General features: G+C 43.3%; 1 protein-coding gene across 4 annotated transcripts in view; it reads right to left on the reverse strand.

The window, feature by feature from the left end:
* LOC115567331 (collagen alpha-6(VI) chain-like) overlaps positions 1-21,447 on the reverse strand; it is a 60,927-nt gene that overhangs the window by 31,380 nt on the left and 8,100 nt on the right. For 2 of the 4 annotated variants that reach the window (XM_030393791.1, XM_030393790.1), the window contains exons 3-13: positions 18,145-18,224; positions 16,867-16,971; positions 12,229-12,816; positions 10,971-11,531; positions 9,110-9,724; positions 7,894-8,457; positions 7,168-7,713; positions 5,382-5,954; positions 1,562-2,116; positions 1,121-1,473; positions 190-268 (exon numbers count right to left, since the gene is read on the reverse strand). In XM_030393791.1, coding sequence (XP_030249651.1) covers positions 190-268; positions 1,121-1,473; positions 1,562-2,116; positions 5,382-5,954; positions 7,168-7,713; positions 7,894-8,457; positions 9,110-9,724; positions 10,971-11,531; positions 12,229-12,816; positions 16,867-16,942 — 4,510 coding nt within the window. In that variant the 5' untranslated portion in view covers positions 16,943-16,971; positions 18,145-18,224. Of the gene's footprint in view, positions 1-189; positions 269-1,120; positions 1,474-1,561; positions 2,117-5,381; positions 5,955-7,167; positions 7,714-7,893; positions 8,458-9,109; positions 9,725-10,970; positions 11,532-12,228; positions 12,817-16,866; positions 16,972-18,144; positions 18,331-21,447 lie in introns of all 4 variants that reach the window. The other 2 variants (XM_030393793.1, XM_030393792.1) reach the window with 1 other exon arrangement.

Raw genomic sequence — 21,447 nt, forward strand, 5'->3', positions numbered from 1 at the left:
TTTTATGACTTTGTTCAAGTTTACGATTAACTGATTGAATGAAAAACTTATCAACAGATCAATCAATATTAGCAACATTCAGCTGAATCAATTAAAATGCTGCTTTTCCTGCTCTTGTTGATCTCAGCAGTAGAAGATGGAAGACCGTGAAACAGTTTTGAAGTTTTGGGGAGAGCTCCCAGTTTTTACCAGACTTTTGCAGATCAGCAGCTTGATTCTTCAGCTTCATCACGTCTTCATCAAGTCCGTCTGAGAAGATGAGCAGCACCTGAGGGAAGAGAAGAGGTCCGACACATGTTAGACTGTTTCTACTGTCAGAGTCTGTTGTTTGATCAGCTCTGTACACTGCCTGCTCTTCTCTGGTCTTCATTAATGTGAGCGAAGGAAATGTTTTGCATTTCGATTGCTGAAAAAGTGAAGCAGCAATCTGATGGACTGTGATAAGATTCTGAACTGAGATGTCATTTCTTGGGAGTATCTTCAAATGCTTCATATCCCTGAAATCTGTACAAACTAAGCTAAAAGATAATGTATGTCAATAAATTAGAAAAGTATTCAAAAAATGTCAAGACATCAATACAAATATAAAATCAGACGTCTTCTTCCATCAGACTTTAACTAGTAAAAACACAGAATATATCAATCCAAAAGATTTCTAAATGGAGAAAAAAATTAATGAAACATTTCTCAACACTCTTATTGAACTATGTACATAATTACGTTAAACTAACTACACTGTCTGCTCATTAATAAATCTAACCAGTGTAAGACAAAGATCTTCACTGGGTGATTTTTTCAGCCTAAACAAACTAAATAACTAAACTTTCTAGCTTCAAACAGTATTCAGGGACCTTATTTTCACTGATGGAGAAAGTTTGTATTTTTACCTCATTGATATTGTAAATATTTAGAGTTTGGATTTCTTCTCCAAAACCATTCAGTGTCCCTTACGTCTCTCTCTGACCAATATAACCTCCTTGTTTTTGGAGGATGGAGCTAGTCTTTGGTGTTTCGTCTCACATTAAAACAGATACGACTGCACAGGTATACACTGGATGTAAAGTGTGGCTAAAGGACAGAGAAGCTCCAACTATTGATTTAAAATCTGTGTCACGTTCACCTTAGCTTTAGCTTGGGGAGTGGCCCTGAACATCTCCATGAAGGAGCTCAGCAGGTCGGTGTTGAAGTAGGTCGGTTCAGTCAGCGGTATGTTCATGACTTTCTTCACGAGATCCTCACTGTAGCCTTCAAAGTTTGTGTCGTACAGGAGACCTCCATCACGACTGACCAGTCGGAAGGCGATATTGGTCTTGATGGCTGCCCGGGTGCAGCACAGACCTTCTACTGTGGAAATGGCAGAAGTGATCGCTGGCAGGAAGGCCTTGAGTAAGGGGTGGCTGCTCACCAGCCTCTCACCGAGGGCTCTGGTTCTTTGTGAAATATCAAATCCCATGGCGATATCAATGGTGCATTCTGTAGCAAATAGAGATATTTCTTTAGCTTTGGAAGTCATAGACACAGTCATATATGTTAGGAAAGCAGGAGAGACTTTTCAACTCACCATCTGGCGGTTCAATTTTGCACATTTTGTCCACTAAGCCCTTCTTGATGAGTGGCAAGGCCTTAAAGTTTGGCACCTTGTAGACCCTCTCTGGGGTGCCAGCAATCTGCAACAGTTCCAGGTCGTGGACGTCTCCAACACCGACGGCAAACACATCAATCCCGAGCTTCCTGAGACGGTCAGCCTTCTCCTCCACTTCATCCTCAGATTCACCGTCTGTGATCATCAGCAGATTCTTGGTAATTCCACTATGGCTGCCGTGTGCTGGCGTGAAGAACTCCACAATGGATTCCAAGGCCCTTCCAATGTAGGTGAATCCACCTTTCTTCTTCATATCGAGGATGTGGCTAGTGATCTCTTGCCTCCTGAAGTACTTGTTGAGGTAAAACTCAGGCAGAAGACTATCGCTGAATCGTGCAGCTCCAACATGCACAAATTTCTCACTGATTTCAAAGTTGTTCACGACATCCGCAGAGAAGTTTTTCATCATCCTGTAATTAATCTCCTTGATGCTTTCAGACTGATCGAGGAGAAGCACCAGCTCACACCTGCCAGCTGCCAAAGCAAAACAGGAGAAAGACATTTGTCCACTTCAGTGTGTTGTGAAAGTATCACTGTACTGTCCAGCATAGTTTATGTTTGGCCTCGCCAAACTCTCAACTCCCTGATTTACTGTTGTTTTAGGTCTCTCAGTACTCATTTAAAGACTTTGATCATGCTGGACCAAAAGTTGTGGCAGAATCTTAGAGAACGGTGGCACAAATCTGCAGCAACTGAATTGCACAATGGTGGTGAAGGACATTCCCAATTGTTGTTACTCGAGTGATTCGACTATTTCAGGACACCTGCAGCCATTTTCTGACCTGCACGATACATTTGCACCCTAAACGGTCTCACCAGAGCATCGTGACCGGTAAAAAATGTGTCATTTCCGAACTGTTGAGCGTATTGTGTGGACAAAAACTAATACTACCTCAGCAGACATTCATATAGTGTTTGCTTGTGCAGTGTCATCAGGTGGCACGGCGTCTCTTTCAACTGCAATGGCGATGACGCTCGGCTCTATGTTGCCACGTCTCCTGATAATACTGATTTTTTTAAAATGTATTTTAGATATCAAGGCCTGGATGCCACAGAACTTTATACCAGGCATGAAAACGGGTCAGGGGTGAAAAAGGGGAGAAGGATCCGACCCCTCTCATGCTCCCCCAGAAGAAAATTTTTAATATTTCATATTCAAATGCATCAATCTGATGCATTTTGAGAAAAAAAACAATGCAGAATTACAAGACAGTATAAATGTATAGTAAAGTGAGACTGACAACTGTCATGAAATGTGCAACAGGACAACTTTAATAGCACAATATGGCGGCGCCGATTAGCTCAGTTGGTAGAGCGGGCGTCCCATGTGCTGAAGCTCTGCAGCAGGGCCTGTGTTCGACTCCCGGCCTGCGTGTCACTCCCCCTCTCTCTCTTCCTGTTTCCTGTCACCCTCTTCAGCTGTACTATCAATGAAGCCAAAAAAAAGGCCAAAAAAATACTTAAAAAAAATACAATAAAATAATAGCGCGCTGCTGCAGAATGAAAAAAGCAAGCCCTTAGCCCGAGTCAACCCGGTATAAATTGATACCGATGTCCGAAGGAAAATTGGACGGACGCAATTTTTAAAAGTGAAAGTAAGCCAGCGTGGGGTATGGGAGTTCTGGGAGGGCGCAAGCACGCATTAATGAGCTCATATGAAATATAAATGCTTAACCTTTGTGTCACTCATAATGTAAAACCTGACCCGCCTCTTCAGGCGTCCGACCCGATCCGCATCTGTGTCCGACACAGTACATTATTTTTCACCCGTGCAGGACTCTGACTTGGATAACTCCTCTCTTGAAACAAATAATAAAAATATTTCTTTACAACATGAATCTTCATTCCAAGCCCATGCAGGGGAGTTCATGATGGCTGTGTGAGAGCATTCCCTAAATTCCCTAAGTAGCCAATGACATAAGTAAAAATATTACATTATGATGACCCAAACTGTACACACACACACCCCCCGCGCGCCACAGTCTCAGAAAATACTGGAGGAAACACTGAGATGAATATGTGTTTTGAAAAAGTTGCTGTCTCTCTGCTTGGAAGAACGGTGCTGGCTACACTGTGTGTTGATGCTATGACCTGCACCTTCTTCTTGTGCACTTCTGTTTGACTGTGTGCCTTCAGTGCGTTGCTGCTTTTGACAGCGTCGAATGGCCTTTTCTTTTTATACTATGGAGAAATTTAAAATTAGAGCCAGAATTTATTGATTGGGTGAAACTGCTGTATCGATCCCCGAAAGCAGCCGTTATCACTAATTCTTATTGCTCAGATTCTCTTCCATTGCAGCGTGGTACCCGCCAGGGATGCCCATTGAGCCCTCTCCTGTTTGCATTAGCTAGTGAGCCTTTTGCAGAACTCATAAGACATACTTTGTTGATTAAGGGCTTTAATGTTAAAGGCACAGTACATAAAATTTCGCTTTATGCGGACGATGTCCTTCTGTACTTAGAGAACATAGACAGCACAATTCCACGTCTGGTTGATTATCTACAAAAATTTGGACACGTATCAGGTTTTAAGGTGAACTTATCTAAAACTGAAGCCATGACCATTGGTGCAATGTCAGGCTCGGCTCCACTCAATGGTTTTCCTTCTCACTGGTCAACCAAGGAAATAACATGCCTTGGAATTAGGACCGGCCCCTCTTTTAAGAAACTGGTTAAACTTAATTTTCAACCTATCATAACACACATTAAGGAGGATTTACACAGATGGGGAACCCTACCTGTTTCCTGGTTAGGTAGGATAAGCGTGCTCAAAATGACTATATTGCCCAGGCTGTTGGATCCTCTACAGATGTTGCCAAACTCAATCCCCAATTCCTTTTTCATAGATTTGGACAGGATGTTTACAAGATTTATTTGGCAGGGCAAAAAGGTCAGAATGAAGATAACCAAGTCACAGAGAAGCAAAGACCAAGGGGGCCTTGGAGGTCAAAACATTCAACTATATTATTGGGAAGCACAAATGCGGTACATATATGAATGGGTAAACCCAGATGCTACAAATACATGGATTGATACGGAGTCTAGAAACTGTGGTATACTGTCACTGTGACTGCCCTTTTGTAAACCATAAGAAAGTGAAACTGGAGGTTCAAATAACTTCATTGTTCTGAACAAACTGAATACATGAAACAAGATTAAGGCTCCAGATTTTCCCCCCTCATGCCAAGACATAGTGTTTAGACTTTGGCAGGAGAGCAGTCTAGACCGGCTTGCAAAACTTTGTGAAGGAGAAATAATGGAATCATTTGAGGGCTTGAAGAGTAAATATTCTTTGCAACTGTCTCATTTTTTTCGGTATTTGCAAATAAAGCATTATCTATCAAAAAACTTACAAGCTGTAAACACGTCTTTCTTGGAAGACCTCCTCAATGAAACCATGCCAAAGAGATTTAATTCTTACATAAATCCTCCCCGAAAAAAAATCTATATATATTTTCACATCGGATCTACACGATTCACGTAGGTCACCTATTTTGGTTTCTAAACAACTTAACCAGGACAAAACAGAAGTACATATGTCTGGTTCAAAGACTCAGAGAGAAACTGGCCTCTTAACTAAATGCACCAGACTCAACCTAAGCCAAGAAACCAGAACATACTAAAGGTTTTGACTTTTTACATTTACATTTAGTTTTATTATATATAAAGCTATTTACTTCTGACAACCCTTCAAATGATAAGCTTTGTTTGATAGTACTGACTGTCTTTGACACTCTTACCTTTCGGTTTGCAGATGACTTTAGTAATCTTCTTGATCAGAGTTTCCAGGCCTTCAAAAGTGTCCACATAAAAGGATTTCGATGGGTCGTCACCAGCCATAGTGGCCAGCTGTTCTCTGTTGGCTCCTGCAACTCCGACACTGATGACAGTGACCCCGTTGTTCCGCAGGTCATCAGATGACTGCTTCAGTTTATCAGGGTCGGTGGCATCTCCGTCTGTGATCACCATGAGAATCTGAGGCACATTGAGGGCTTTCCGGCCACCATGTTGAGCGCCAAAGTACGTTAATGAGTATGACAAGGCAGCGCCTGTGTAGGTGTTTCCTACTCCATCAACCAAGTTTGCTATTGCTTGAAGAACCTCTTGTTTGGAGTTATAGTCTCTCAAAGCAAAAATAGATTTGGCTTTATCAGCGTAGCGAATGAGCCCGAAGCGAGTCAGATTACTGCCAACTGTGGTTAGGTTCACTACTGATGCCATAAACCTCTGCATGCTTTTGAATTCTCTTGCATCTATGGTTGAAGAGCTGTCCACCAGGAAAATAATGTCCGCTAGTTTTGTCTTCTTACAATCTAGTTGAAGAAAAAAGACAAAGAGTTAGCTCGGAAAGTGAAGAACTGATTAGTTTTATCGTTTTCTAATAACAAATCAGTAATTTAAAAATCATTCATATTTTAGGAGAAACTTGTTTGCTGTCAAATAAATCAAAAGTAAGAGGACAAGGTGAGACTTCTAGATCACCTTAACCTCTGTGTGTCCAGCACAGAGAAACGTCTAAGATGTATTTAGCCCAGGTTAGCAAAAACACGAGGTTGTCTTATTTGTATGTTGGATCTTGGCAAGCTCACTCGCCAATCCATTTCACTCTGTTTCACAAACTGAGTTCTATTTAACTGGCAAATGCAGCTCTGTAACTACCTCATACTGGCCCATAAAGGGATATTCCGGTGTAAATTTAATCCATGGTCTAACACACCGTGACACTGAGTTAGACCCATCACATAGTTTGAGGCAACAGGGAAAAGAACGGAATTGAGCATTTCTTACTGTACTAATACGTACAAATATGTACGCTAATCGGTAATCAGGGCTTCCCAACAATGAACAAGCTGCTGCAGGAGACGGGTGAGTTTTGTTTCTCTTTTGCAACAAATCTGGCAAAGCTAGCAGATGTTTGATGCCTCAAACTATGTGCTTAGACCCTATTTGTACTGCTGCTGAAGTTTGGTGGTGTTCTGAGCATTATTTCTGGCTATGAGTGGCTTTTTGATGGCGGTTTCTTGTTGAAGGCATAGACTGCAGTGTATTAATATCGTGCAATCTTTTCTGAGGATGCTAAAACTATATAAGCTGGTGGTCGGCAAACTTGATCTCTCGAGGGGGGTTCTTACTGACGGTGTATTTAACCATGGATTAAATTTACACCGGAATATCCCTTTAACTCATTTACAAATCCCAATTCAAATGAAGTTGGGACTCTTTTTAAAAACGTAAATAAAAACAAATCTTAATGGTTTCCAAATCCTTTTCAATCTATATTCAATTGAATACACTACACAGACAAGATATTTAATGTTCAAACTGGTAAAGGTTGTTGTTTTTTCAGATATTTACTCTATTTGAATTTTGATGCCTGCAACACTTTCCGGTTCGTTTTAACACATTTAAATTCCGATCTTTGCAGGTCTGACATCGGGAAATATTGGCAGATTTCCTTTATTTCAAACCTGGCCTTTCAGGGCAAGTTGTTAAATAGTCCCAATCTATGTGAAATACTGTTCTTACCTCTCGGTTCGCAGAGCTTCAAGGTCAGCTTACTTTCCAAGTCCTTCAGTTCATCAAAGTTCCTCTGGTTAAAGACGTTTTCTGATGAACCGCAGACCTCCAGCAACTGGGTGGTGTTGGCATTCTCTACTCCGATGGCATAGACTGTCACATCTTTATCCCTGAGAACCTCAGCAGGGCCTAGTACCTCGTCTTGGGATTCAGCGTCTGTCATCACGATCAGCTTTTTCCCCACGCCGTCACGCCCTCCTCTGTTTAGATTAAAATACTGCGACACCTCTGTGATGGCCGCGCCCAGGAGTGTTCCTCCACCGACCTGCCTCATGTCGTCAATGGCTCTCAACATGTCATTTTTGCTGCTGTATTGGTCCAGTTGGAACTCTAGTTTTGTGTTGGTGCTAAACTGCATTACACCAAAGTGCATCTCATTCGTCATGGAGCTGACGATAGATTTCATGAAGTCTTTCATTTTCTGGAAGTCTTCTGAAACGATGCTCCCAGAGCTGTCAGTTAAGAAGAGTATGTCACTCTGTACGTCTTTGCAAACTGTGGACACAGAACACAGAAATGTTAACAGGGTTGTTAAAGGCTCCTCCTTGACCAACAACTTTACCAACATAAGGTTGAATTTGTTGATATCTCATGGCTGCATTTTCAGTGTTTTGCTTCTGCTCTCCATATGTCACATTTGCACTTGAAAGTCCAGTAAATTATACTTTTCCTTACCATCTGGAGTACACACTTCTGTCAAGACGCGATCCGTGATGGTCTTCAGGGCATCAAAATTACGAACAAAGAAAGTCCTCTTGCGGTCGCCGGCAATGACTTCCAGCTCCTCCTCATTTGCGTCTTTCACCCCAACAGCGAAGACTTTGACACCCATTGCCCTCAGGCGTTCTGCAGGAGCTGGGACTCTTTTGGGTTGGGTGGAGTTTCCATCAGTGAGGACAATCAGGTGCTTTGGGACTCCGGGACGAGTTTCCATTGCTGTCTTAAAGAGGGGTTCCATGAATTGTAGCGCATCTCCTGTCTCTGTCCCACCTCCTTTCAATATAATACGTTGCACAGCATTCTCCAGTTGATTGGCATCTGAGTATTTTGCCAGGTCAAATTCCAAATCTTGTGAGGAAGCAAATTTCACAAGCCCCATGCGGACAAGTTGTGGCCCAATATGGAATTTATGAAAAAACTCGATGATGAATGCCTTCATGTCGTCAAAGTCTTGAGGCTGGATACTTCCTGAGTTGTCCAACAGGAAGTAGATGTCAGCTTCATCCTTCTGTTTACAGGCTGGAGAAGAAAAACAAAAACAGCAGTCAAAGCGAGGAAAAGTAAAAAATTAACTGCTACTGAAGAAGCAACAAGTACAATTTTACATCCTATCACTCAAATGAAAACATAGTTTGGGGGAACAGGCTGGTTGTTCAATGTGCAGTCTGGGAACAGAAATGTGTCAGTTCGGGTTGGATTAGTTATTTCTTTTACACATCTCATCCTCATCTCTTCACTTTTTACAATTAAATTAAATTAATTGAATAAAAATTCTTTAAAAAGTGCAATATGTAGGAAATTGCCACGTATTGAATTCTTTCTGCCAACAAGTATATCACCAGCGCAGGCTAACTGCTAACTGCTCCTAACCTTTTTTCTGTTCCATGACTGTCGCTAGCTTGTTAGCTCAGTTAGCAGTGCAGGTAGCTGGGCAGTGTTGCTGGCACAGGAGATGTGGACCACTGGGGACCACAGAGGTTTTTATAGAAGTCCTTGACTTAACATCAAAAATCTAACATCACCACATTCTGAAGATAATTTTGGTAAATTTCTGAATGTTTTGAGTTTATATTCTTACGTATTGCACCTTCAACCTTTGATGTTCTACGTTCTCGGAGGATGTCAATAGTAACGTTACCTAAACCGACAATCAAAAAAAACTGGTCCAAACCTTCTTTGACGTCTTCTTTGCCTGTCTTGTCTGTGATCTGTTTGCGTTTGATGTTCGTGCACATGGTTTTCTGCAGACTCTGCGTCAGACCCTTCAGCTTGTCGAAACTGTCCACATTGAAAACATGCGTATGGGGGGGTTCGGACGCCATCTGCAACAGCTGTGTCTTGTTGGCACCTGCCACTCCTACGGTGTAAATGGTGACACCGGCCCGACGGAGATCAGCTGCTGCTCTGCTCACATCATCCTGGGATTGACCATCAGTGATCACCACTGCCACCTGCTGGACGTCCTTCCTGCGGCCCCTCTGCTTAATAAAGACTTGCGTCCGGGTGAAGTCTAGAGCAGCTCCAGTCTTTGTACCACCTCCACGGTACGGCAGGATGTTGATGAACTGCAAAATATCTGTCTTGTTATCGAACGTGTCCAGGTAGGTCTGTGCTGAGGGTGTGTCGTGGAACACAACGATGCCTACTCGGACTTTTTGCAGACCGACATCCAGGCCGCTCACAACTGAGTGAAGGAAAGAGCGCACCAGCCTGAAGTTGGGTGTTCCCATGCTGCCCGACTCATCAACGATGAACACGATGTCGGCCCGGTTGGCTCCTTTGCAATCTGTGAATTAAGTGTAATTAGTTAACTTAAGTCATTGCTACTTAATCAAATATTTTTCAGCATGAAATATGTTACAGGGATACTCACCATTTCCCTAAAATTCTGCTTTGTCATCTATTTCACTCTAACACAGCAACATACTTTTTGGTTTCGAGGGTCTGATTTGCAGCTTGCAGCTTAAATTCTTTGAAAGGTACTGATTTCTGAGAGTCTTTATATTCTGTTGTACTTACACTTGTTTTGACAGTGCACAATATTGAGTGTGAGTCAGAATGTATTTAATTGAGAATGCCATTCTTATTTGTTCCTCACTGTCTGTAAAGCAGTTGTTTTTATAGACCCCCCTGCTTTTCTAGATATGTCCTGCCCTCCTCTGCCTCTGATTCGTCGCCTTCATTGATTGGGTCGGTAAGAGAGCTTAAGCCCCACCCCTTCCTGTTACTCTCACAGACTTTATTTGCTGTGTCTCAGTTCAGGTCTGCATCCTTCAGAAGAGCATTTGAAGGCCAATTACGTCACAACGTCGTGCGTAAGCTGTCCCAGTCTGAAGGCTCCTCCAGATGCTCCTTCTTCTCCCTGTTTCTGGAGGATGCACCGCTACGATCCTTCACATATCCCAAGATTCTTTGCGCTCCCATAAAAGAAGAAAGAAAGAGAGAAAATGGCGACATCGCGTGGTGTAGATCGTCACTTTGGCGGGCCTGGGCGGCAGAAATCATGACGTAAGGGTAAAACATCTGGTGACGCAACCAGGAAATGCTCCAAAGGCTAGACCGTCACATTTAACAACGGCTGACGAGGTTAACAAGGTCTCTCTGAAGGACTCGCCTTCAAAGACCACAAAGGCCGAGTCCTTCAGAGGACGCAGACCCTGAACTGAGACTCAGCGATTGTGTCATGAATCACACGTTTGTCAGTTTGTCATCAAACTAATGAAATATCAGACTGTGAAAATACGTCATTATAAAGAGGTCACAGTGTCGTTACTGACACTGTCTCCTAACTTAAACACTGTAGAGCTGCTCCTGTATATCAGCAGCTCACAGAACTGAACCAGAACCAGCTCTCCTCTCACAGAACTGCAGTTGTCAATATGAGCAGATTTATTGTGATGTTCATCTTGTTTTCTGACCCAGATGGCTCCATGTTGGTGTTGGTGACGTGATGGTGTAGTTCACTGAGCTTTAACACAAAACTACATGAGGTTTCACTTTAATTACAACAAACTGACACTTGATGATCTCACCTTTAGTAGTGGTCTCCAGTTGTTTCTTAGCCAGGATGAAATCTTTTAAAAGAAGTACTCTTGGAGAATCAAATGCAAGCGTAGCACTGGCAAGTAAGTCTATTTCAGCCATTGATGCACCGGCACTCATCGCAGCTACGGTTATCCCCGCTGACTTAATCAAACGAGTCGGAACGTTAACATTATCATCTGAGTCTTTTCCACTCACAACGACCAGCAACTGATGAAAACCTTGGCCTGCACGGCCGCCCGCCTGGCTGGTGAAAAAGTTAGCGTGGGCGAATTTTAGAGCATTGCCCAGGTTACGTGGTCTGTTGGGCTGTGGGCGAAGGCGGAAACGTCTGACAGCAGCCAATGTCTCCTGTTTAGTTTGATGAGTATTGAGAGAGAATTCAACTCTGGCATCTTCACTGTACGTGGCCAAACCCACACGGTTGGTGGACGATCCAATGGAGAGTTGATTGATTAATTTGAAAAGGTCAGTCCGAAACACAGAGAAGGGTCCTTGAGATATGCCGCTGTCCACCAGGAAGAAAATATCCGTAAACTTCTCCTCCAGAGCTGACAGAAGACAAAGACAAAACACATATTACAAGTGAACAGATTAGACTTATCAGGCTGAAGGTGCACTCAAAATCAAACAGCCAGCCCTCAAAGTCTTGGTTCTCGGTCCAAAGAGTCAAGCTAATGTGACCTCTTAGCTTGAAGGACAAGTAAGAAAATGTTGGATTTCAGTTTGGACCTGCAACTGTTTTCAGACACAAGCTGGAGCAACATCGTGAGGGAGACGATTATCGTCCCTGGCCGATTATATGGCCGATATTACTGAAAAGACGTCACATAAGTCGACCCCTATCATGAATACCTTCGGAATGTGTGCACCATTGTTTCAGGCCATCTCAGCTCTCTACGATGGCAGGAGTTTCTTTCTGCATTTGAGTGGGACATTGGGAACAGGAACACTTTTGCCTTTGGACATGTGTGAGACTTTGTAGGAACTTGACACCTTCTTCTCCACCTTCTACCTATATACTAGTAGATCTACAGATCTGCTGTTGTAAAAAAATTGTAAAGTAGACTGAGAACCAGGGTGAGGATGAACACGTCTGGTAAAGAAGCAACAGATGCTCCTGGATTTTGTGTATTTCAAAAGACAGACGTTGTCCAGCTGTTTATCTTGGAGAGGTACATTTTATATTTGATTGCAAATTAGCAAACAAGCAACTATCTCATGTTTCATCCAATCCTTTTCCCTCACCTTGCCTCTGATCCTCCACAGAGGTGCACACAGTTTGCAGCAGACGGTCCGTCAGCCTCTGCAGAGCCTGGTAGCTGTCGATGGTGAGCAGGAAGTGGTCTGACGGCTGGTTGGCGATGGATTGGAGCTCTTCCAGGTTGGCTTGTCCCACCCCGATGCCAAACACTATGACTCCGTGGTGCCTCAACCGCCGCGCCGGTTCCTTAACATCATCGGCAGAGTCTCCATCTGTGATGATCACGGCCATCTGAGGCACACGCTGGCTGGCTCGACTCCCCGCATCTTCGATGAAGTACTGCTCCAGGAGGAAGTCCATGGCCTTGCCAGTAAATGTGTTCCCTGTTCTGTAGGGAACATTTTCCACTGCGGTCAGCAGGGAACTCTTGTCCGTGTGATCCTTCAGCAGGAACTCCTGGTGAGGTTCATCGCTGTACTGAGCCAGGCCGATCCGAACTCTGTCGAAGCCGATGTCGAAGGCTTCGATGACTCCGCTGAGAAAATTCCGGACCTCTTGAAAGCTAGAAGGGCCGATGCTGGTGGAGCCATCAACAAGGAAGACGATGTCGGCCATGTTGGCATTTTCACACACTGGACAGGGGAGAGATGAGGTCAGCAGAGGATAACAAGTCTCAGAATAACATCACAGGTCACAATGTCACAGCTTTTGATGAACTAAGAAAACATTATTGAACCGAGAGCCATAGCTCCAATTTTAACAGTTGTGGTTAACACCATGGACGTAACTTCTACTAAAATTATACATCATACATACACTGTATCTACTTTACACTACTCTTTCCATGGTGTGTCACACAAACCGCCCTCCTCCCGTAACAAATCATCTCTCTTTAACAGTCGACACAGAAGAGAGTGAGTTTCATTCTTTTAGATTTAAACCTGCAGTCTGTAACTATTTTTTTGTTATATTTGCTAAAATTGTCATTATGATCTAACATCAGAATCAGATACAGGTCAGCTGTCTGTGGCTCCACTCTGTGGCTGTAATTTGATTTGCAAGAATCCCCTGCTATGAATCAACACAACCAATCAGAGCCAGGGGCGTGTCTGAGAAGTATCAGTCATGCACATGCATACACTGCTGGCAGCCCCCCTCCCCCCTGCAGTGTCTGATCTCACCTGGTCAGATACGTTCAAACTCAAACTGTAAACAATGGCGGAGAACAGACAACAACAGAGCAGGAACGTGCCCCACCATTGCCCATGTTGAAGAGAAGAAATAAGAAGACTGATGAAGAGAAGCAGTGTAAAAACAGAGAATTGGACCGAGCCAGAGAGAAAACAAGGATAAATATCAGAGCATCATTTCAGAGGTGGAGGAGCTGCAGGATCTGTCAGGACTTTTCTGCTGGACAGGTAAGAACACCTGCTTCATATTTGTTTCACTCTATGTTCTAACCACAAGGCTAAGATGGCGGCGGATACAGTAATACTCACGATAGCTCATATCGCCGTATGATGAAGCTGTTGAGCTACGTAGCTTGTTAGCTTGTATGCTAACTCCAGTGTTCAGTTTTGTCCTTATGGCTGTTGGTTAGCAAAAGTGTCTTTAAGTTAGGGCAGTTATAACAACATTAGTTTGTGTTCAGGACGCTCTGAAGTGGTTGAACTGGTTTAGAGAAATTACGTTACTAATGCTTCTCAAAGTAGGGGTGGTTAATCGGCCCAATTTCCCAATTCGATTCGATTCCGATTATTGAAGTCTCGATTCGATTACAAATCGATTTTCGATTATTGACGATTATCGATTCGATTTTCAATTATTAACGATTATTGATCTTCCATTTAACATCAGTCAGCTGCTGAATTATTTCACTTATCTTTTGAGTAACACCTCACAGCACCTTCAATATTGTATAGTTTAACTGTAATATCAAAATTATTATTTTTTACTTTGTTTTAAATGTAGTGTTTCACTGTTAAAAGAAAGCTGCCAAGCTCAGCAGCCGGACTCTTGTTGGAAGCATTGTTGGTGACGAGAACCAGGGCGTGTTTCTCTATTCCCCACTCGTCTGCCATTGCTTTGAGAAACTCACACATATTTGCGCTTGTGTGGCTATCATCCTTAGCTCTCGTCTGAAGTACGTAGGACATTAGCTTCCATTAACTGCTGACATAATGAGCTGTAACGGTCACATATGAGACTGTAGCTCTGGATGTCCAGGTATCGCAGGTTATTGCTACCCTGTGAGCAGAGTTGAGGGACTCTTGCACGGAAAGGTTTGTCTCCTTGTAAAGATTTGGAATCGATTTAAGTGTGAAAAAGCTCCGGGATGGAATAACATATCTTGGCTCCAGACTGTGGAACATGTAGCGGAAGCCAGTAAGAGGACGACTCCAGTTTGTATTACTATTTCAAAAAAAAAAAAAAACATTTTTTTTTTTTTTTTTTTATTCGATTTTTGGAAATTTAATAATCGAATCATAATCGTCAATGTTATAATCGCGATTAATCAATAATCGATTTTTTTCACCACCCCTATCTGAAAGGCAGCGTGATGATGATGATTACCTGAATGATTACCTGGTAACTCGTCTACAGCGATGTGAGGAAGTGTTTGTTACTCTGGATCAGAGATGGGGACTCGACTTTGCGATTAGGACTCGAGTCTCATTTAAGTCGCACACAGACTTCAACACTTGACTTGGACTCATATTTTGGGACTCGTGAACAATCATTATGTTTTCTTTTTTAGGCGTATTAATATTGAGGAAACTCTGAAACGTCTGATGAGCTTAATGTGATTCCTTTCTTTTTTTCATGGTAACCATATTACACATCGGGTGTGCGCCTCACGCACTAGTACCTCGGATGACGGCTAAGGCGACCGGCAGCACACCTGCAGCTGCTGCTGTCCCATTTGTGATTACATCTGGTTATAAAAACTTCAAACAGGACGGCACCAACAAAAGGAGCGCTGACTGAAAGGCTGCAGTACCCAAATCAAGGATGCTGGATCCACCACATCAGATATTATCAAGCACCTTAAAACTCACCTGGATAGGTCAGTCGTATTAGCACATATGGACAGCTAGCTCAGCATCAGAAATGTAACGCTTGCAAACTTTTAACTGTTTTGTCCACTGGCAACAACACAACTAGACGAGTGAATGTTGAAATTTTATCAGCCAGTCAATGAATTAACATTGGCTTGTGAGTGCAGCATACAGTGCCAGCCACTTGCATGATTTACCAGCATCTGAATGGTGTTAATTTTGTGTCCAGCAGATGTAGCTAACTTTAACTGAGATTGGATGATTAGTTATTATTGCATGACTAATAATGTTAGATTACAAGATTACTTTATTTGTCACATAATAGTGACATGCAGTGAAATGTCTCCTGGTTACTCCTAAACTGGCCTTATAAATAGAATAAATGAGATAAATACGAATAAAATCAAACTAATATGATGTAAATAATGTAATTGAATAAAATCTAAATAATTTAATCAGAAATTAAAATATGTGCAAGGTCGTGTGTGTGAGTGTGTGTCAGGCTCAGTTCTGGTGGTGGGGGGAGTGGTCAAGTTGAGTTCTGGTTCAGGAGTCCAATGGTCTGAGGAAATAGTCTGTCAGCCTGAGTTAGTCTGTCTCTTTTTAGCAACCCTCTCTATAATCAGAAATAAAAGATTGACATATAGCCTGCATCATTGGTTTAGATCCAGTTCTTCTCTCAGAAACATGTGGTTCCAGATGTGTTTTGCTACACATAAAAATGTTAGCTATATCATCCAGATCTTATTACTATAATTGACAGCCTAATTTTCCCTGTTGTTCATCTACAGGTTTTCTGAATTCAACAGTTCGAAAAAAGTGGCCAGTGGCAGTGCAGAGGGACAGAGCAGCCTTGACTCTTTCTTAACAAAACCAGGTGTGCAGATATCCAGCGAGGGCCATCCCAGGCTGTATATCTATATTTCTTAGATATAGCTGTGCAGTATTCTTAGTAGACCGGATAGCAACAGATGGCAGAAGGCTCATTACAACCAGAAGAGACATAAGACTTTTATTTTTTAGAGACTTGAGACTTGACTTGGACTTGCAAAAAAAGACTTGTGAACATCTCTGCTCTGGATATCTACAGTGATCTGCATGAGGCACTCATTGTGATTTAGTTGTATTGATCAGAAATAGAACAATCAGGGCTTCTGTTGTTGTTATTTTGAATGTGACATCTTATTATTATTATTATCATCATTATTATTACTATTATTATCATTATTATCATCATTACATTTATAACGAACATACTCAGTCATATGTGCATATATGCGCCATACAACACACACACAAACACACACACACATAAATACACACGAAACACAAACACGCAGGAACAAGTGTAAACACACACACACACAGATAAAAACCCAGCAGGTCCAGCTTAGTGTCAACAACCACGACAACAACTTAGTCGACTTCTTTTCACTCATCTTATTTTTATATCTAATGTCTCTCATGTGATGTTGTCTTATTTTCATCCTGTTTCTATTCTTTATATTTCTGTTTTTATTTTTACAGGTTGCCGTCTTGTCTGAACTTGTCCCTCAGATCGGGCTTGATTCCATTTTGTTTTTACAGCCTCTATCTAAATGACTGAGTTGAGAGGATACTCACCTGTTACCTGAGCAGCGACGCCGGAGCAACACGCCGCTATGATGAGGCTGAGAAGAAGACCCGCTCTTCCCTTCATCCTGGGACGGCTGGTTAGTTTCTCTCTTCCTACAAGACAAGACACAACAGCAGTTTTCTACATAAACTAAGATATTATTTAAATGTGTGTGTGATTAAAGTTAGGGTTATGTTCCAGGTTAGGTTTAGAAGTCAAAAGAGTTGAAGTCAAGGAAGGAGCAGGGTAGAGATAAGGGCTCGGGTCGAGGCAAGAGAGTAAGGAGAGGGCAGAACCAGAGACTGAACTCTCCCCCCGCCAGAACGGGCCGCACGTTCTGCGTCGTCTATAACTCTCTCTATATTTTGAGGGAAAGGAGAAGAAAACAGAAGTCTTGGACACATTTGTAGAGTTTTGCGGGTTTGGTGTTGTAAGAATCTGTTTTATCATGTTGATAAATATTGGAAATCAATCAGCGTTCATCTGTGTGTGTGTGTGTGTGTGTGTGTGTGTGTGTGTGTGTGTAGATTATTTGTGCTCTCTTTACTCAGCTTTACAGGTTTTGTGTTGCTATGGAAACAGCTTTACATCCGGCTGTATGTCCCGTCAGCAGCAAACACACATTTGTACGCGATATTATAAAATAAATGCAGCACTCGGCTCTGTGTTTGGTTAAATGTCAGATGGGAACCAGACACACTGAAACACTCTGGCTCCAGTCTCACAAACTTATCATGAAATATACAGGACTTATGTCTTGCATTTGTTCTCCAAATACTTTCTCCATCAATATGATGATTGAAGACAAAATTATTAAGCACAAATAGTGCAAAAATTAGTGCAAAGGGTGATAAAAATCAGACACACATGAAACGATTATGTGAGTACAGAAGACATTTTGTGCACATTCTTCAGCTTCACACCTTCATGTCTAATTGTTCTGTTCCCAAACACGGGTAACAAACGCGTCTCTCAGCAGATCTGCATCACAGTCATGACTTACTTTACCCGCTCACAGGATCAGTCTGCTGTCAGTCTACATTTGTCTGACTGTCAACACTCTGCAGCTCTCAGCTCAAAGCTCATCGCTTGAAGACATCGATTAAAAACTACTCAAAATCCAAAACTGATTCATCTCTTTTATTAATGACAGCTGAAGGAGTTGTTTTTTTATCAGTACATCAGTTCTGCAGGTCCATGAATCAAATTTCACTTTAATTCTGCAGACTGAACAGGCAACATCTACATTTGTGTTGACGAGGAAAGAGTAATTAAAAGTCACTTACAGATCTGCTGCTGCTGCATCTGCTCCCTCTGCACCCAACACAGGAGTCCCGGGGTGATATAGAGAGCCGCAGGTTAGCATCTGGAGGAGGAGAAAGAGGAGGAGGAGAAAGAGGAGGAGGGGGAGAAGGAGGAGGAAGAGGAGGAAGGGTAGGGCCCAGGTCTCCTCCTCCTTCTCCCACCACATTCTGAAGAAAGACAAATTAACAAATTAAATCCATTAGTTTTTTTTTCTTTGTTCTCAGCAGAGAGAGTTTGATGTGAATGAGATGAGAGCTCATTGGCTCTGCAGTCACAGCAGGAAGTTGTGGTTTAATGTCATTTTGAACTCTTATTGTGTGAAGAGTTAAACCTCTCTGAAGCCCCTGACACACCAAACAATCGCTCAGCATCCGTGTCATCAGTGAAGTGAGATGTCTGCTCAGAGCCCAAAGATACTGAAAGACCCAGCTGCTGTCAAACCACCAGACTACAGAGCAGCGTTAGTCCTCCTGAACTCCATACAGACGGAACAGGACTCAAAGAATAAACCTTTATTTCCATCCATTCATTGTCAACCTCTTATCCAAAATCGGGTCGCGGGGGCAGCAGCTTTAGCAGCGAGCCCCAGACTTCCCTTTCCCCGGCCACATCAGCTAACTCTGACTGGGGAATCCCCAGGTGCTCCCAGGCCAGAGTAGAGATATAATCCCTCCACCTGGTCCTGGGTCTACCCCTAGATCTCCTCCCAGTTGGACGTGCCAGGAACACCTCTGACGGCGATGCCTGGCTGGCAGAGGCGCTGAACATCTACTTTGAGGAGGTGTCACCAGAGGCAGTCGTGTCACACCCAGCAGCACAAAACAGCCCCATCCTCACAGTGGAGGAGGAGGAGGTGAGGCGCACGCTGAAGGCCGTCAACCCGAGGAAATCTGCTGGACCCGACGGCGTTCCCGCACGTGTGCTGAAGGAATGTGCAGATCAGCTGGCGGGGGTTTTCACCAGTCCACTGTCCCACCCTGCCTGAAATCCTCCACTACAGTCCCTCTGCCCCAAAAAACAAACGTCACCAGCCTCAATAACTACCGGCCCGTGGCACTCACCCCGGTGATAATGAAATGCTTCGAAAAACTGGTTCGGAGCCACATCACATCACTCATTCCTCCAACCTTCGACTCACACCAGTTCGCATACAGGGCTAACAGGTCCACTGAGGATGCCATAGCCACAGCCCTCCACGCTGCCCTGTCCCACCTGGAGCAGCAGGGGAGCTACGCCCAGCTTATCTTCATAGACTTCAGCTCTGCCTTTAATACCATCCTCCCCCACAGACTGGTCTCAAAACTGTCAAACCTGGGCCTTCCATACTCCCCACAGGGCTGTGTGCTGAGCCCCCTGCTCTACACCCTGTACACACATGACTGCAGCCCCACACACCACAGCAACACCGTGGTCAAATTTGCAGATGACACCACCGTGGTGGGGCTCCTCTCAGGAGGAGGCGAGTCCGCTTATCTGGCCCAGGCGGAGCATCTGACGGCGTGGTGCAGGGTCAACAACCTGCTCCTGAACATATCTAAAACCAAGGAGCTAATTGTGGACTTCAGGAAGAAAAAAACTGACATCCAGCCTCTGCACATCAGTGGAGAGTGCGTTGAGAGGGTCACAGACTTCCGCTTCTTAGATGTCCACATCTCAGAGGACCTGACATGGGGCACAAACACGGCAGAGCTAGTAAAGAAGGCCCAGCAGAGACTTTATTTCTTGAGGGTTCTGAAAAGGCACAACATCCCTCAAAAGCTGCTGGTCCTTCTATCGCTGCTCAATCGAGAGCATACTGACATACTGCCTCTGTGTCTGGTTTGCCAGCTGCACAGTGACACAAAAGAAAGCACTGCAGAGGGTCATTAAGGTGGCCGAGAAAGTCATCGGCTGCCCTCTGACACCAATGGAGGAACTTCATAGCTCCCGCTGCCTCAGGAAAGCCCTTGCCATCTCTCAGGACTCATCACACCCCGGACACAATCTGTTCCAACTACATCCGTCAGGCAGACGACACAGGGTCCTCAAAACTCGCACAAACAGACTCAAAAACAGTTTCTACCCAACAGCTTTGGTTGCACTAAATAACCACCAGAAAGTGAATAACTCACTCACCGTTTCCCTTCACTGAAATGCACTTCTTTCTTTTGAAATACTGTTTTTTTATTTCCACTGGACGTGCCTGTTCTTACGTGTTTTTTTTCTTACGTGAGGAGGACTTTATTTTTACTTTTTTTTTTACTATTTATCAAGCTCTATTTGCACTGAAATGACTGCGCTTAATTTCGTTGTACTTGTTACAATGACAATAAAGAATTCAATAGGAAGGCGCCCTGGTGGCATCCTCAGCAGATGCCCGAACCACCTCAACTGGCTCCTTTCCACGCAGAGGAGCAGAGGCTCTACTCTGAGTTCCTCACGGATGGCTGAGCTTCTCACCCTATCTCTACGGGAGACCCCAGCCACCCTGCGAAGAAAACCCATTTCGGCCGCTTGTACCCGCGATCTCATTCTTTCTTTTACACCAGCTGAGCACCAGACGGGCCGTGACCTCCCTCTTGCTGTTGAACCGACATTGCGAGCCCGCAGTCAAGCTGAGAACACCGGAGGAGACCAAACCCACAGACTTCGCAACTCTCCAGTTAGAGTAGGCTGAACATCTTGCATACAGATGGATTCACACACATTCAACATGAGTTGGTGTCTTAGGTTCTGATTTCAATCTTTTGAGCTTAAAATAAATTCGGTTAGGGTCTTGTTAGTATCAAAATGACTCTCGTAGTATTGAGTGCTTCCACCGACCCGTGATTTCACCATCCGCACATCTCGTACTTTAATCATTACAGTCTCCACATTTTCTGTTATTTTTGTTATTCGTTCAAATTGCCAATTCATTTATTTACCCTGAATTATCTAGTTAATACAAATATTCAACGGTATGTTGTTGTCTGTGCAGGTTTGTTTTTAATCCAGAGAGCCGATGGTAACTGTGTAGAAATCACCGCTTCATTTATGAGATTGAATACATTGATTGGAAATTGATTAGAATTGTTCCAAGCTAAACTTGTCCAGTCGGATTTGATAATTCCCTCCGGACTATTCAAATAGATAAAACAACGGAGGTGGTGCCCCATTTACGAGTGTGTTATTAATCGCCAGTGATTAATTACATTTATTAATAGTGTATCTCCTACACTGAGGACCATATATCCAGACTTTTTCGAGATTTAAACACTTTAAATATCTTTTGTTTACATGATGACACTGTTGTTTTAGATTAAAAT

This window comes from Sparus aurata, chromosome 17 (assembly GCF_900880675.1).
Source record: "Sparus aurata chromosome 17, fSpaAur1.1, whole genome shotgun sequence".
NCBI classification, from domain to species: domain Eukaryota; kingdom Metazoa; phylum Chordata; class Actinopteri; order Spariformes; family Sparidae; genus Sparus; species Sparus aurata.